This window comes from Brassica napus, unplaced genomic scaffold, assembly GCF_020379485.1.
Source record: "Brassica napus cultivar Da-Ae unplaced genomic scaffold, Da-Ae ScsIHWf_1388;HRSCAF=1968, whole genome shotgun sequence".
Taxonomy (NCBI): Eukaryota; Viridiplantae; Streptophyta; class Magnoliopsida; order Brassicales; family Brassicaceae; genus Brassica; species Brassica napus.
Genome location: NW_026014805.1, coordinates 28,623 through 45,501, shown reverse-complemented (window position 1 = coordinate 45,501; position 16,879 = coordinate 28,623). Strand labels below are relative to the sequence as shown.

The following is a 16,879-nucleotide window of genomic DNA, read 5'->3' as shown; positions in this document are numbered from 1 at the left end:
ACAGATTGTACTCCTTTCAGATCTATGTTTTTCTAAAAAAAGTTGTTTAAAAAGATAAACTTTTTACATTTTTATTAGGTAGTAGTAATAATAAATTAATAAAATGTGAAGTAATTAATATTGTTTATCGAAATAGTTAATCAAAAAATAATGCATTTGCAATAAAATTTTAATGTCTTTTAATGTGTAACTCCAAAACATAATTTTTGAAAGAGGGAGAATAATTTACCATGTTAACGATTGTAATATGACGAGTAGATTACCTACATTGGGTTCTTGATTACTTAAATGTTGATTGTTACACAGACGTCACTAATAGATGGCTACAATACTTATAACCTGGCTCTCGAGATTAGTTTCATCAAAATGAGGACAAACTACGAAGTATAAGTTGTTCTCATTCTCTACACTTATGAATCAAAAGCTTTTATTATCTCTTTTTACTTTTTCTTAAGCCCTCTAACAAAAAAAAAAAGTGAAACGGCATCATTTTGGATCATCTCTTCTTACTGCTGTTCTTCTTCCTTCCCTTAACCTGGCTCTCCAAAGCCTTGAGCCTCTTACTAACAGGACTCAACGACGACAACCTCGGGTTTACTACTGGCGAAGGTGCTTGTATCTCGTTCTGTGTACGGTCCTGTGTCATGGCTTTCATTTTCTTGAGAGCTGCAAACAGGTCAAAGGAAGGTTGTTGGCCTGGAGGAGGTGGAGGTAGCTCAGGTATCTTTAACAGCTTCTTCACTCGAGGACGCTTAATCACTGTAATAGTACAATCACCACATTGTTAACTGTTATCCTGCAACTATGAATCTTACTCACATTCACACTCACTTACCAAGTCCATAAGTGAGGGAGAAGAGGTTGGATGCAGTGGCGGACCCAGAATCAATTATTATGGGTGTCAGATAATGTGGGCTTTGGCCCAGTATAACAATAGTTAAGGAAAATGAAAAAAACCTTACGCTTCAGATGCTTTGAACCAGAGAAAAGGGGTGTCAGATGATAGGATAGTTAACCAAATGAACTACCTAATCTTCAACCGTACATGTTAAACATGTTCTTACTTATTTTTAACCTGTGTCAGCTGCAACCCTATTTGTCAACGTAGGTCCGCCTCTGGTTGGATGTGATCCAGTAACAAAATATAGCCTGAGGAAAACTCACTGTCATGGGGACTGTGAGGAGAGCGAAACCTCGACACACGTTTTTCACAGTGCCTGCCATTGGATTGCCTTCCATGCCTTCTTGTGCATTACACTGGGAGGTGATGGGTTTAACGCTTAAGTTAGTGAGTCTTACAAATAGGGCTGGGATTTTAAACCTAACCGAACCACCCAAACCAATATTTTCGGGTAGTTCGGTTCGGTTGATTCTGTAGGTTTTTTATTAAAAAATTCATTTTCGGTTTGGTTCAGCAATTGGTTGCTTCGGTTTCTTAAGAAAAACAAATCACACAACACCAAAATCCTGAACCGAACTAACAAAATTTTAAACTAAACTAACCAAAATAACAGAACTAACCAAATTAAACAGAAACTAACGAAACTTATCCGAAATTTTAACAACCAAACTAAACCGAAATATAGCCAAAATCAAAAACTTCGTTAAGATTTTCAAAACTGAACTAAACGAATACCAAACTTAACTTTATTTATGGTTAATTCAGTAAGATTTATGTTGAACCGAGCTAACCGAACCTGCATGCCTACTTACAAATGTTGAAGACTGACAAAACTGTTTAAAAGTTGGAAGAAACTGAGTGTACCTCAACGGTTATTAAGAACGTCAATGCTGTTAAAACCGGTAAGATGTATAAGCTATCTGGAGTTGTTAGATCGGTGAACCATAAAGCACCTCCGGTTTGGAATGAAGGGACCTTCTCTGCCATATTTCGAATCTGGAGGAAGAAAAGAAACTGAGTAAGACAAAAAAGAGTATATCAAACAACACAGCTAAAAGGATTGAAAAGGTGCTTACAGCAAGGAAAAAGCAGATGAATAGAGGTCCCTGGATCAACATCCCTTTCATTGGCGTGAATGGAGTGACACCATATCTGTAAATCATTAGTGAGTGTATTGTTATGTGAACATATCTATCAATATACTCAACGTCACATGATGCTCAAACAAAACAAAACAAAAAACTGGTACAACACTAGTTTTAGTAAATACAAACAAGTTGACGGGTTTGGATTGAGCTATCTCAGTTGGTTTTAAATTTAAAAAAGGCAGCTTACTTACTCTTTAAACAAATTCTTCATCTTTTTCTGACCTTCTGCCATTGTAACATGATCCATTCCCTGAACAAAGGAGGAATGTAGTCAGTGCAATAGCTTTAGCAGAGTAGCAAAAGTGAGGAGGAGGAAGAGCATGATGTATGGCTGTGATAACAATCTAAACGTACCTTGCTTTGCATTTCCTCTCGGATGGACTCCAACCGCGGCCTCATTAGCTGCATGATCATAGAACAGACTACTGATGGATACAGCATACGACAGACCAAAAAAACCAGATATAAATGACATAAAAAGAGATAAGTAAACGTGCATTGAGATATGCTTTTCCTTTTGTATGTCAAATTTTATTTCACATATTATAATCTCTATACAGAAACTATATCCACATGGAAACGATAAATCTAAAGATAAAACTAGATGCATCATCCTAAATGGTCTTTAATTTGCAAAGGAGTAAACGGGGGAGACACACACATACCGATAACTTTGTGGTGTCTTTTATTTGTTTCATCTATTACCACTCAAAGCCTGTGAATGAATGAACCATATCAATGCAATGCTGAAGAGCAGCGATAGGCAAGAAAGAGTCACTCGCTGCAACCCCAACTTCACTAACTGCATTAGCAACAGCAGCAGCTTGAGCAGACCCATCTTGCAACGTGGAGTCAGTTATAACTCCAGCTATATCAGAAACCACACCAATCTTCTCCGAACCAACACCGTGCGCACTCGACATGTATCTATAGAACGCAAAAGCAGAGCCGCCAGAGGTAGGGGCCAGAGGCAACTGGTGGTGAAGGAAGCTATCGTAACTTCTTTGAGATGTGAATGAGTCTTCTGCATGGTTATTCTCACGAATGATGATATGGTAAGAAGGTAGCTGCTTCCTTAGAGAGGTAAGTGTGGACCTTATGGATAAGGCTCGCCTGAAAGCCATTGCCAGTGTCTAAAACAAGATCCTGCTGATTGGTAGTAAAGATGTGATTTTTCAGCTCAAAGTGTAAAGTTTCAGTTCAGGAAAATGTGGGGGAAGCGAAGCTAATAGGGGTTTTAGTTAAACCGATCGGTTTTTATTTTGGGTTTGGTTTTATACCGAACCGAATTGAACCGGTGTCAATTAAGTTCGGTTTTCTCTCAGGGGGTTGAGCTTTTCATTAGTACTAGTACTAGTGATCAGGCTTTGAATTCGCAAGATTTTTTTCAGGTTCGGTCTTCTAAACTCTGTTTAGATTTTATATATGTTTGAATCAGATTCTGTTAATCAGATTCTAGTCTATGTCGTAACTATGTTTGATATAAATTTATTCTGAGTTTGGTTAATGATATTTCGGATTCAGATTATCAAATAAACATAAAAAGTATTAAAATAATTATTTATGTTTTAGATATTTATTTCGGATATTAATTTAGATCTTTATATCAGTCTTTGTTTTTATATATAGAATTAGTTTTTTTTTCTTTTTGATCAAATATATAGTTAGGTTTGTTTTTGTCTTTCAATGACTTAAGAATATGGTCAGTTTAGTACTAGCAAAAACATCAATGCAGATCTAAGATATAGGTTTAGTACAAGCAAAAACAGCAATATGTTTTTTTTTTTTTTTTGATAAAGAACAGCAATATAGTTTTAGGTTTTACATTACTTTTTATTTTTTGAATCTAAGATATATATTTATTTTTTTTCTCAATTAATCGCAGAGGTGTTTTGTTTCTCAGCTTTGAATAAACTGAGGCAAAAGAAGTAAGAAATTAAACATTTTTTAATATAAAAAAGTACAATATTTGATTAATGGGGGATGAGTTCTTGAAGAACAACATTCTTCTTTTCCAGAATTTAGTCAACATTTTCCAATAACCTCATAAAAACAGAAGCTTTCCTCTAAAGTTCAGTAACACCACCAGGTGAACAAGTTCAACACTGATGAAGCCTCCTCATGAGATTCACATACCTAAAGATGGTCTCTAGTGTCTTTAGTACTCAGTTCTTTACAAAAAGACAAACATTTATAAAGACTAAACTACCAACTCTCCTCATGCCTTCCAAGGATACCCCATGCTTTCATCAACCTCACTGCCAAAGAACCCGTTATTCTCAAAGCTGAGTGATGCGTTGGAAGAAACCATATCCTCCTGGTTTTGCCCATGGTCTAACCCTTTCATGCCTCTGAACCTGTTGGATGTGCTTGGCGTCTCCGCTGTGGGAACATAGTCTGTTCTGTTTCTTCCCATGTTCTGACCAGACAGTGACTGCTGCTGTTGTTGCTGCTGCCCGGAGCCTCCGTTGCTGTTAGCCATCTGTTGCCATATTTGGTGAATCTGTTGTTCCAGCGCTTGGTTACTGCCACTACACGAAGGTTGTTGTTGTTGGTATTGCTGATGAGGTGAGCTATTATAACTTGAGCTTGGCATTTGCCTCTGAGGAGACATATGTGAAGAAACACCACCCAACAAAGAACCAGCCCCTTGGTAGCTAGGGGATGGGCTCATGTTTCTTGATGAATCTTGCTGGAGCGTGCCGTTGGTTTGCTCCTGATTCTGTTTCATTAGCATGGTCTGGTAGTTGGTAAGAGCAAAGGCGGCAGCTTGTGCAGATCCCTGACCGTTCATATTGTTGTTATTGCGCAAGGCCATTAGCTTGTTGAGACTGTTCCTATCAGGTGGAAGCCCTTGAGCAGCATTAGCTACTTGCTCCATCTCCTGCATCTGCATCTTCCCTGTCCTCATTCTATATGGATAGCTCTTCAACGCCTCTGCACATGTACACAAGCTTCACATAACCATAAAGAAAGAGAAACATAAAATGCATATTGATGAATAAAAAACTTACCTATTGGACCAACTTTTTGGTCACGGCAGAAGTCAATCATGTCTTTCATGCTGCTTACAACCTCAGAGATCTGTTTAAAAGAAACCATGAGGATGATGCATATAAATTAGGAAATTACTATAAATAGAAAGTAAACAGACAGATAGATACCTGTAAACACCGAACATATCGTTTGGAGAAGCCTAAGTCATTGAGTGAATGTGACTCCAAGCTTTTAGCTAGCTGACGTCCAGCAGCCATGACCCTAGAGAGCAAACAAACATTTTAATTATCTTGTAGAATTGGATTTGATTAATTAAACTGACTCACATGTTGCTATTTGCTTGCAAGTCCTGCTGATGGATCCCATCTGGTCCACTCTGATCAATTGTGCTCTGACACTTCTCTGCAACCTGAAGCAACTGGTTCACCTGAAAAGAAGACAACACACATCTCAGGACGAGCCTTGTTAAGATAAAAGAGTTCCAAATGTTTACCTGTGGGGCTACAAGGCGACGAGGAAGCAGCTCTTCATGTCGACGAGTACAAAACTCCCACGAGAGAATCTTAAGCTCTTGGGAGAATATGATTCTAAGATGGCCTTCACGGACCACACGGATGTGTTCATACACACTCTCCTGAACCGCCTTTGCGTATTCCAACACCATGATTCCAGAAGGGAACCTTCGTTCAGACGGGACGCTTAGGTAGAGAAGCTCGTCAATGACACCGCTTGCGAACTTGATCTCGTTAAGCCTTGGCAACACATCAAAAGTTGCTTCTGCAAGAATCCATAAGAGAAAATAAAAAACTTATTAAGAGAAGAAGATGTTTTATATACAATGTTGGTTGCTAACTCTGGAAACTTACCAAATCCTCTTCCTGATTTAGAACCACAAAGATCACACTGCCACTCATCCTGCAAAATAGCGAAAAAATACTATTATCAGGTACAATGTTCAAGAAAATTATTTATTTATTTTTATGTATATATTATTCTGATGAATTATCAGAATTAGATATACAAAACAAGACAAAAATAGACATATTTGAGGATTTACTGACATTTTAACTTAGTTTAACAGATATATACTAATTTAGATCCATTTAAACTGCTTTAGAACGGTTTAAACCGATTTATAATGATTTAAACTGATATGAGTCATATAAATCATATGTACATATACAAAACAAAATAGACAAAATTGTGAATTTATACCAACATTATTACTTAATTTAACGGATTTATACTAATTTAGATCGATTTAAACTCCTTTAGAATGATTTAGAACCATGATCATGTACAAGTGGTATAAACAAGCACAAATCAAAAAAAAGAAGAGAGAGGTGGGAAGAAGACAAACCGTTGCAGCCTGAGGAGAAACACCAAGTGTGTTATGTCCCACGTTGTCATAATGAGAGAGACACCATCTCTTCTTAGCACGAGGTGAGAAGTACTCGTTCACAAACTTCCTCCAATAACCAATACTCCCCTCCTACAAAAAAAACCCACCAAGTGGTATCAGTCAAAAGAGCTTATTCACAAGTATACACATAGACAAGCATACTTACAGAAGGCCTTTGCCGCTGATGATACAGGTACTGCATCAATCTCCGAGCGCAGACGCTGTTCTCATAACCCCGTGGCGCACCTTGTTGTTGCTGCATCTGCTGCTGTTGTAACTGTTGCTGTTGCTGCTGAACCTGTTGCTGCTGCTGGAGTTGAATCCGCTGCAGCGGCGGCAAGGACTGGAGATACTGCTGCTGCTGCCTCATCTTCTGCTGCTGAAGCAAAAGCTGCAGCTGCGGGTTCTGCCCTTGCTGCTGCTGATGCAGCAGCTCCTGCCTCTGAAGCCACTGGCGCAGAATCTGCTGCTGGAGAGCGTCGTCCTGCTTCGAATCCACCCGAGGCTTCTTCCTCGCTTGCCCCGGGTCCTGAAAGAACGTCTCGGACGCGCGGCGGGACGTGGGGATCGACGTGGCGCTGGAGCCACCTCTGGGATCGTGGTGAGGAGGGGGCGGCCGCTGCACGACGGTGGACCCGTCGGCGACCGAGGAAGAGGAGAATGACAACGGCGACGCGGGTAAACGCATGTAAGACTCGTTATTGATGCTGGCGCTGCGCTGCAGATGCGGACCGCCACCAGAGATCCCTCCTCCTCCTCCTGAGTTGGCGTCTGTCAACATGGAGCTAGCTCCAGGGGTTGAGACGCTCATCATAGCGGGATTGTGGTAGCCGGGTCCACCACCACATCCAGGGTTAGATGAGTTGCCGTAAGAGGAAGTGAAGTGAGAGTTCATGAAGCCTCCTCCGCCTCCGCCTTGTGATTCGTCGTCTCCTCCTCCTTGAAAGAAGATCCCTGAGGCTGAAGACGATGGAGTCAATCCACCACCAGCCATCACAAAGGTCCCACCTTTAATGTATATATCTACAAAAGATCGCATTTTTAATCAAGAACATTAACAAAAAAAAAATCGAATCTTGTGTTCCGACAAGAGAAAGAACCAGACATTAAACTCAAACTCTGTAATAAAAACCCTTAAAATCCAAATCCAAACACAGAAACTAAAATCAAAACCCTAATTTTAAGGCACACATAGAGAAACATAATCTAACAATAACTTGTCGCAATAACCTCAAACTGAAATTAAAAACCCCTAATTTTTAAAAAAACTTCATTACAGAACACAAAAACCAAACCTTAGAGGAAGCAGAGAAGAAACGAAACATACCAAGACGAGGACTGTGAAGTTGGAAGCCTTTCGATTCAGAGCATAAGACCAAAGTCAAATCACTACACAGACTAGAGAGAAGAAGATTCAAAAAACCTTAAAACCGAAACCGAATCGAGAAACAGATATTTTCAAGCTGGAGATTTTGTAAGAGGGAGGAGAGGAAAAGAAAAGCTGGAGACAGGCTCTTCAGGTTATATACAGAATCGCAGAGAGTCCAAACTTGACCGGACGAGCCGGTGACCGTCACATGTACTTTTTTATTACCTGTTGGATGATACTGACACGTGTAGAGTGTGTGGTAACAAGTATCGCTTGATGGATTGGTAGCCTTTGGATCTTATGATCGCGTGGTGGATTATGACCGCGTGATCTATAAAGGTAGTTTTGTTCTGGACCGTTGGATTAAGGGGTGTTATCTTCTACGATGCATGTATGGTAGGTTACTATGCCGAATGCCAATGATTGCAGCTGTAAATGAGTGGGCTACGACAAATATCCACTTTTTTTTTGCTTTCAAATTTTTATAGACGCAACGATTTAAAAATATTATATTAAATGAAGCCCTGGCCTTTTACAGTTTCCTTAATGAGCGAAGCCCATGAAACCCATTTCTCAATAACCCAATCTTCACTTTAGGCCCATCATTAGCCACGGGGAACTGGTAACAACTCCAACAGTTAAAAAGACTCATGTTCTTGAACAAGGTCAGGGCATGAGCACTAGGAGTATCAATTTGGTTAAATTTTGGGAGTATTTAATCATATATAATATTAATATTTTTAACAAGTTAATATTATAGTTAATTTCTAAACAAAAAAGATGCTAACTCAATTATAAATTGATATCTGTGATAAGTTTTTCAAATTGTTTTTTGAATATCTAAAATGAGATATCAATCCCACTTTTCTACTTTCTATTTCTTTTTTTTTTGTTGTAATTTTTTTAATTTGTTTATTGTCTAGAAACATATTGAGGTAACTCTCAATGAGGGTGTCCTCAAACTCTTAACCCAAGTATCTATTCTACAACAGTGTCTTGTCTAGGAGAGATCAAAGAAAAGCTCGCGTGTGTGTTTGTTCTGCCATGGACCTTGGCGAGAGGACACAACGCACCGTCACCGACGAAAGTTTGAGACAATGTGGATCTGCAAGATAGACGTTAAAGGTTACAGAGTTTGTCGGAGCTGAGCGATGACGTGTAATAGAAGTTACTGTTTCAGTTGCTTCAATAGATTACCTGTACTTCAGAAATGTTGAACACGACTTATCAGAGATGAAAAATAAATATACGTGTTGGGGACATTAGTTTCGTTATACTTGTTATTCAGTAAATAAATATGTGGGGTTGCAACATATATTGTATGTGTCATCAATATATTCATTTATGTATGTTTCTGTGATGACTGATAATGAGACATAACCACCAACAATCACATTATTCACTTTTTGTTTTTGTACAAGTTTTTAATGCTTTTGTGATTTTTACATCTTTTCCTCCATTAGTTCCTGTCCAGAAGCATATAAAAATAAATTATTAAAACATAAAGTATATTTGCTTCCGTTTTGTTCAGATAGTTCCTTACTTATTTGACCAAAACAAATATTTATTCTTTTTTACATTTTTTTACTTCTTTAATACTCTTCTTTCTTCTTCTTGATCGTGTTCACAAATCAAGTTCATCTCATCATTTCACTCTTCTCTTTCTTCCCTCTCTCTCCCTCTTTAGTACTTTTTTTGTTTATGAAAAAGTCTTTAGACTTTGGAATTTCCGATCAGAAAACACAAAAATGATGAAAATGACAATTGGAACAACCGCCGCCGGCGACGGTGAATGGGAGCTCCGACCTGGTGGAATGGTTGTACAGAGACGAACAGATGATAGCTCCAACGTACCACATGTCATCCGTGTTCGGGTCAAATACGGGTCGGTCCATCACGAGATCAGTATCAACTCTCAATCTACTTTCGGTAACAAAACAAAAACTTTTTTCCAAATTATCATTATTATTAGGGGCCCTTATTATTATCATTAATATTCTTGTTTTTTTTATTTGATTTGTTGTTGAATTTTTAACAGGGGAATTAAAGAAGAGATTGTCTTTTAAGACAGGAGTTCATCATGAAGACATGAAGATTCTATACAAAGACAAAGAAAGAGATTCAAAAATCTTTCTTGATCTTTGTGGTGTCAAAGATGGTTCGAGACTGGTTCTCAAAGAAGATCCAATTTCTCAGGAGAAACGTTTCCTTGAGATGAGTAAACTTGTCGCTAAAGAGAAAGCCAATAAATCAATATCCGACATTAGCTTCCAAGCCGATAGACTCGCCGGGAAAGTATAACTGAATTTCAAATTTCCCGCAATACTAATTAATTAATATCTCGTAAATTGAAATTGAATTTTATTTTTTGGATTTTAGCTGTCGGCGTTTGATGCAGTGATTGGTAAAGGAGTGAAAGTTGAAGAGAAGAATCTGGAGAATCTGCTAGAGATGTTGATGAATCAGTTGGTGAAGCTCGATGCGATTCTAGTCGATGGAGATATTAAACTGAAGAAGAAGATGCAGGTACTTGTTAATTACTATGGATCTAAGCATAGAGCTTCTTGGTTTAAAGAAAAATTGGTATTTATAACAAGATATTATTATATGATTTATATAGTTTTATATTTTTAATATATTACGTTTGTCTAAAATGTGTGACTATGTGGTGAAGTATTATTTGTGCAGCTGATAATCAATTTTCCTTTTCTTGATTCGAATAAATGTTATGTAAGGAGGAAAGATTACAGAAGTACGTTAAGGCACTGGACGCATTGAAGATCAAGAACTCAATGCAACCACAAACACAACTGAAACCTCAAACACAACCGCAGCTAAAACCGCAAATACAACCACAACACAAGGAACGAGATGTGGTGACAGTTGAGGAGGAAACGTCGAGAAAATGCACGGCCTTATCGCCAGGTCCTCCGGTTATCATAACGACGAGATGGGAAACGTTTGATTCCAATGCCACCTATGCGGCCGAGGCTAAAACGGTTAAACCGCTTCATCCAAAATTCAAATGGGTATTATTTGATTAGTATATGTATGTATACATATACTGTGCCTTACACGATAATATTAGATATTATATATTTTCAGATTTTGTAATATATGTGGGTTTTTGTTCTTTCTAATTGTGCATGTTTTTGTGGTTGAACATTTAGGTTTAATTGTGTCGTGTGTCGTAGGCTTATAGCCTTAAGGATAGCTTCAACCAATAATGAGACCTAAGTTAATCGCGTCGCGTGAGAATGTTCTAATTTTCTTCTTTAAATAACAAATCTACAATAGATATATTCATGTAGTTCCTCAACTCATAACTTTTTTTGAGAATCTCAAAACAATTCAAGCAAGTGTTGAACTATATGTTTATGAGTTGCCACACTAAGTAGTAAATGTGGTGGTGTTGTAACTTGTAACAGCGACAGTTCAAATGCGAAACGGTCCATGACAAGACAATCTATGTTAAATAGATAGGGACAAACCGTTGAAACAAACCATAAACTTCCAAACAGTCGTTATAATAAACTATAATACATTGCAATATAACAGAAATTTTATAGTAATCAATCATATTTCAGTTAATATATAACCCAAGTCTATCTCTAAATAACTCTAAGACTTGGTCATGATATGTAGTCTAGCTTTTAGCTGGTAGCATCGTTGATGTAATTAAAGATGTTTCATTACCCGGCCCGAGTTCAAAACGCATAATGTATATTGTTGAGAAAAAAATATGGAAGACTTGTTTAGCACTAAGCTTCATAAAAACAAATATTTTTATAGGAAAGTTATATATGAAATATTCATAGTTCTTCAATACAACCAATTAAACATATAAAATAAATAACCAAATAGTCCCAGTTTTGAATAAAATAAATAACCAAATAGTCCCAGCATTGAAAGCACCAGGCCGAACTTGTTTATAAATGCTTAATGTAAATTTTCAAGTCAGCGAAACTGAAAGAGCTTTTTCAATTCATGTCAGGATCGATCAAATAGTCCATGAAGTCTTCATCGTCACAATCCTATAAAATATACAAACACACAACAGTAAATAAATTTGATATAAGAAGTTGGGTGTACTGTAATTCAAATATAACATTTCGTAAATTTAATATAATATAATAGATAAAGACGTGTATAAATGGAAAACTGGAAAAATACATTTCGTCACAATATTTTCACAAATATAACGTGTTTTTCTTGCAGAGTGTAAAGTTCGAGTAAGACTATCAAAATAATTAGGTCAAATTAAACTACCATGTTCCTATGCAATCAGTTTTCAAATATCAATGATTTGTCACGTCTTTTTACATGAAAGCAATCTAAGGTCAAAAAGAATCTTTCAGCAATAGAAACAAGACTTGCCTGATTTGTAATGTTCATGTCCTGAGTAGGAAAGTGCATCTCCGGATTAGCAGCAAGAGAGTTAAACATTTCTTCATGATTATTACCCTTCAATCAAATCATTCATTGTGTGTATATTGTTAAGAAACGTTCAATCCATAATAGACACACATACACAAAAGGATCTCGTAGTGATATAAAGCAGGTTTACTTGATTTGTAATGTTCATGTCCTGAGTAGGCAAATACATCTCCAGATTAGCAACGAGAGTGTCCAACATCTCTTCATTATTGGTACCCTTAAAACAAATAATTCATTGTTCTATATGGTTAGTAAATGTTCAATCATATAGATGCACATACACACAACCGAAAGGTAAATAAAGTTAAGGTAAAAAATAAGAAAAAGATAAAAAGTAAATAAAATATAAACAAAAAAAGAGAGTAACATAAATATGACTTACGTCATTGAAACTCCAACTGCTAATGTCTTCAAGAGGATAAGCAGTAGGCGCCTCAACATTTACACCAGTCAGGTTACCTTGATGCTGCTCAAAATCATGCATATATATATATATATATATATATATATATATGAATCAAAACATTGCCTTAAGATAAGTAAAAGGAAAGCTAAAATCATATGATCAGTTATTAATCATTCTACCTGATTCTGATGAAACTGAGAGTTATTTGTATCAGAAAAAACCTCGTTGATGTCATGGTGATCACTAAATATTTTTGGTTTCTCTAGTGCAGGGATCACACCACCAGTTTGAGAAACCAAGTTGTTTTGTGACTGATCCTTATTACCAAAGAACGATGACAATGCAGAAGAAAACATTGGAGTTGAACTTCCATGGTTACTCATGTTGTTGTTATTGGAGTTCCAGTTCATGCCAACATTTACAGCAGCCAGGTTACCTTGATGCTGCTCAAAATCATGAACATATATATATGAATCAAAACATTGCCTTCAAATAAGTAAAAGGAAAGCTAAAATGACATCAGTTATTAATCATTCTACCTGATTCTGATGAAACTGAGAGTTATTTGTATCAGAAAAAACCTCGTTGATGTCATGGTGATCACTAAACATTTTGGGTTTCTCTAGTGCAGGGATCACACCACCAGTTTGAGAAATCAAGTTGTTTTGTGACTGATCCTTATTACCAAAGAACGATGACAATGCAGAAGGAACCGTTGGAGTTGAACTTCCATGGTTACTCATGTCGTTGTTATTGAAGTTCCAGTTCATGCCAACATTTACACCAGCCAGGTTACCTTGATGCTGCTCAAAATCATGAACAAATATATATGAATCAAAACATTGCCTTCAGATAAGTAAAAGGAAAGCTAAAATGACATCTGTTATTAATCATTCTACCTGATTCTGATGAAACTGAGAGTTATTTGTATCAGAAAAAACCTCGTTGATGTCATGGTGATCACTAAACATTTTGGGTTTCTCTAGTGCAGGGATCACACCACCAGTTTGAGCAATCAAGTTGTTTTGTGACTGATCCTTATTACCCAAGGACGATGACAATGCAGAAGGAAACGTTGGAGTTGAACTTCCATAGTTACTCATGTTGTTGTTATTGAAGTTCCAGTTCATGCCAACATTTACACCAGCCAGGTTACCTTGATGCTGCTCAAAATCATGAACAGATATATATGAATCAAAACATTACCTTCAGATAAGTAAAAGGAAAGCTAAAATGACATCAGTTATTAATCATTCTACCTGATTCTGATGAAACTGAGAGTTATTTGTATCAGAAAAAACCTCGTTGATGTCATGGTGATCACTAAACATTTTGGGTTTCTCTAGTGCAGGGACCACACCACCAGTTTGAGCAATCAAGTTGTTTTGTGACTGATCCTTATTACCCAAGGACGATGACAATGCAGAAGGAAACGTTGGAGTTGAACTTCCATAGTTACTCATGTTGTTGTTATTGAAGTTCCAGTTCATGCCAACATTTACACCAGCCAGGTTACCTTGATGCTGCTCAAAATCATGAACAGATATATATGAATCAAAACATTACCTTCAGATAAGTAAAAGGAAAGCTAAAATGACATCAGTTATTAATCATTCTACCTGATTCTGATGAAACTGAGAGTTATTTGTATCAGAAAAAACCTCGTTGATGTCATGGTGATCACTAAACATTTTGGGTTTCTCTAGTGCAGGGATCACACCACCAGTTTGAGCAATCAAGTTGTTTTGTGACTGATCCTTATTACCAAAGAACGATGACAATTCAGAAGGAAACATTGGAGTTGAACTTCCATGGTTACTCATGTTGTTGTTATTGAAGTTACAGTTCATGCCAAAATTTACACCAAGAAAACCATTACCATTACTAGTACCATGAACATTTCCTCCAACTACAGAGCCAGCATCAGTACCATGAACTCTTATCCCACCAACAGAGTCAGTACCATGAACTCTTATTCCACCAAGAGAGTCATTACTGTTACTATTACCATGAACTATGATTCCATCAGGAGAGAAATTACTATTACCAGTACCATGAACTTTTACTCCACCAAAAGAGCCATAGCCATTACTAGTATCATGAATTCTTATTCCATTATTATTACCATGAATTCTTATTCCACCAAGAGAGCCATTACCAGTACCATGACCATTACCAGTAACATGACCATTACCAGGAACTCTTATTCTTTCAAGAGAGCCATTACCAGTACCATGAACTCTTATTCCACCTAGAGAGCCATTACCAGTACCATGACCATTACCAGGAACTCTCATTCGTTCAAGAGAGCCATTACCAGTACCATGAACTCCTCTTCCACCAAGAGACGACCCATGACCATTACCATAAACGCTCATTCCTTGAAGAGAGCCACTACCAGTACCATGAACCCTTGCTCCACTGAAAGAGCCATTACCATTACCATTAACTCTTAATCCACCAAGTCCAACCAAATCTCCATTTTCATCTCCTCTGATCCCAACGTAATTATTACTGCCCATAGTACCAGTAGTAGGATTATAGTTCATACCCAAAGCATTGCTTGTTGTAGCATATTGTCCAAACCTAGGAGCTTGAGATGTTCCGGGAATGCTTCTCCATTCCTCTTTTACAGGCAGCATACCGTTTTGAAACCCAAGATTGCCTCTCATGGGAAGCAACTTGGATCCGGTTTGGCTCAAATCATAGGTGGGTCTACGGTTCATACAGTTGAGAGAGTCATGTAAACCAGCATTGTTGTTCCCCATGAAGCTAGTTTGACCGAGACCATAGCCAGGTTGGACATTGAAAAGATTGTTGTTGCCTAGCCTTGTGTTGTAGTTGTAAGAGTGTTGTGGGTTGATGTAGCCATCTGCTGATGAAAATGTTGAGTGCATAGCTATTCTGTCCTTCATTCTTTGATCTTCATCTCTTTTCAAGTTTCGTCGGTACTTCTGTGTAGTGTCAACAGTTGCAGTATTATAAAATTAAGATTTGATTACAAAAATCTAGTTATATCATCAGACAGCGTCCATTGAATCTACTATTGATGTATTGTGATGGTGTATACTATTCAGAGTCGGGGACAGTAGTAAAAATGAAGCATATTAGGGTTTGTTATACCTTGAATATACGTTAAACAAAGTTAACCCCGCTATATCTACTTCTTTATGTATGATATTTGATTCAGCAATATTAGCATTTTGATTTGTTGTGCTGTGAACTACGATTAAATGGCATATGGTTCTAAAAGCAGTTTGATAGATGATCGAACCTGTAGTTTGCTGGCTATGTGTGCTCTCGTCAGGGATTTCTGGTCCATGAATTTTAAAATCCTCTTAGGCGTGGCCTCTTCAAAATTATATCAAACACGAAGCAAAAGACAGAACATTAGTACATAAACCTCCAGATACTTTGAAAATGCAATTAGAAAACGAGAGTTTTGTTTACAGTTGAGTATAACGATATAAATTTCATTTTAACTTTACGGGCAACAATCTTATTATTATTATCTTTATAAACTAATAAAATAAATTAAAAATATAACTGTGTAAGTGAAAATTTGTGGTCATTTTCATTCAAAAAAAAGAAGAAAATTTGTGGTCATTATTCACTATCTGAAATGTAGTTTATCAATACATAAAACTATTATTATTTCCATACGATAGTAGATTCAGTGAACACAACTAATAATGAAAACAAATCTAACGTGTAAATATAAGCTTAAAACTTTAAGTACTTACTATGAAGGCCAATGTGTTCAATGGCCATGAAAAATTCATTTTCAAGGGCTGACGTCCATTTGATCGTAACCCTTTTAGTCTTCTTTAATGAAGAATCTCCATCACATGGATCGCTACTTGAAGTTTTCTCCTGGATTTTCTCTGAACCATCTGTATCGTCCTGGATTGAACCATCTGTATCGTCCTGGATTGAACCATCTGTATAGTTTTCACATGTAAGTTACATCACATGTAATATATAGATAGATAACAAAACATATCTTGAATCATATAGTAAGAAGACTACAGGAAGGAGTAACAATGAGATTGTTATTATTGTTCCTATCATATGCGTCAGTGATTGATATGAATTTACCGTTAATTCTGCGGTCTAGAGCATGCTTCCACATGTTGTTGGGATCGTTTGGTTTGATCGGTTTTCTTACGAAGCACGGTGCTCCACAGGATAACCTTTCTTGCTCAATTTCATTTTCCAT

General features: G+C 37.1%; 3 protein-coding genes, 1 long non-coding RNA gene and 1 pseudogene across 4 annotated transcripts; 1 reads left to right on the top strand and 4 right to left on the bottom strand.

Moving 5' to 3' along the window:
• Positions 1–169: 169 nt before the first annotated feature.
• LOC106382766 lies at positions 170–3,782 on the bottom strand (annotated as a pseudogene).
• A 196-nt stretch (positions 3,783–3,978) lies between these two features.
• LOC106382770 (probable transcriptional regulator SLK2) lies at positions 3,979–8,010 on the bottom strand. Its single transcript, XM_013822830.3, has 9 exons — positions 7,776–8,010; positions 6,615–7,471; positions 6,407–6,538; positions 5,913–5,961; positions 5,540–5,823; positions 5,373–5,473; positions 5,214–5,307; positions 5,064–5,133; positions 3,979–4,986 (listed from the first exon to the last, which is right to left on the bottom strand). The coding sequence occupies exons 2-9, from the start codon at positions 7,440–7,442 to the stop codon at positions 4,268–4,270; spliced, it is 2,277 nt and encodes a 758-aa protein (XP_013678284.2). The 5' UTR covers positions 7,443–7,471; positions 7,776–8,010; the 3' UTR covers positions 3,979–4,267.
• A 1,363-nt stretch (positions 8,011–9,373) lies between these two features.
• On the top strand, positions 9,374–11,127 carry LOC106382771 (BAG family molecular chaperone regulator 2). The gene is made up of 4 exons (XM_048771985.1): positions 9,374–9,746; positions 9,856–10,112; positions 10,197–10,343; positions 10,553–11,127. The coding sequence occupies exons 1-4, from the start codon at positions 9,566–9,568 to the stop codon at positions 10,859–10,861; spliced, it is 894 nt and encodes a 297-aa protein (XP_048627942.1). The 5' UTR covers positions 9,374–9,565; the 3' UTR covers positions 10,862–11,127.
• A 1,065-nt stretch (positions 11,128–12,192) lies between these two features.
• On the bottom strand, positions 12,193–12,723 carry LOC125597219. Its single transcript, XR_007331569.1, has 3 exons — positions 12,637–12,723; positions 12,385–12,471; positions 12,193–12,281 (listed from the first exon to the last, which is right to left on the bottom strand). It is a non-coding gene; the product is annotated as an uncharacterized LOC125597219 (long non-coding RNA).
• A 107-nt stretch (positions 12,724–12,830) lies between these two features.
• LOC125597215 (putative uncharacterized protein DDB_G0282133) lies at positions 12,831–16,879 on the bottom strand. The gene is made up of 8 exons (XM_048771981.1): positions 16,690–16,879; positions 16,404–16,601; positions 15,935–16,011; positions 14,280–15,614; positions 13,920–14,183; positions 13,560–13,823; positions 13,200–13,463; positions 12,831–13,103 (listed from the first exon to the last, which is right to left on the bottom strand). Exons 1-8 carry the CDS (start codon positions 16,877–16,879, stop codon positions 12,831–12,833), a joined length of 2,865 nt encoding a protein of 954 aa, XP_048627938.1.

Bases quoted from the DNA above. Each gene is read 5' to 3' on its own strand.
- LOC106382770 (XM_013822830.3), bottom strand. From the start codon at position 7,442: ATGGCTGGTGGTGGATTGACTCCATCGTCTTCAGCCTCAGGGATCTTC. The intron at 5,474-5,539 runs GTAAACATTTGG...TCTTCTTTTCAG, and splicing joins GTCGCCTTGTAGCCCCACAG to GTGAACCAGTTGCTTCAGGT. The intron at 5,134-5,213 runs GTATCTATCTGT...TCTTTTAAACAG, and splicing joins GATATGTTCGGTGTTTACAG to ATCTCTGAGGTTGTAAGCAG.
- LOC106382771 (XM_048771985.1), top strand. From the start codon at position 9,566: ATGATGAAAATGACAATTGGAACAACCGCCGCCGGCGACGGTGAATGG. The intron at 9,747-9,855 runs GTAACAAAACAA...AATTTTTAACAG, and splicing joins CAACTCTCAATCTACTTTCG to GGGAATTAAAGAAGAGATTG. The intron at 10,113-10,196 runs GTATAACTGAAT...TTTGGATTTTAG, and splicing joins CCGATAGACTCGCCGGGAAA to CTGTCGGCGTTTGATGCAGT.
- LOC125597215 (XM_048771981.1), bottom strand. From the start codon at position 16,879: ATGGAAAATGAAATTGAGCAAGAAAGGTTATCCTGTGGAGCACCGTGC. The intron at 14,184-14,279 runs GTAGAATGATTA...GATTTTGAGCAG, and splicing joins CTCAGTTTCATCAGAATCAG to CATCAAGGTAACCTGGCTGG. The intron at 13,464-13,559 runs GTAGAATGATTA...GATTTTGAGCAG, and splicing joins CTCAGTTTCATCAGAATCAG to CATCAAGGTAACCTGGCTGG.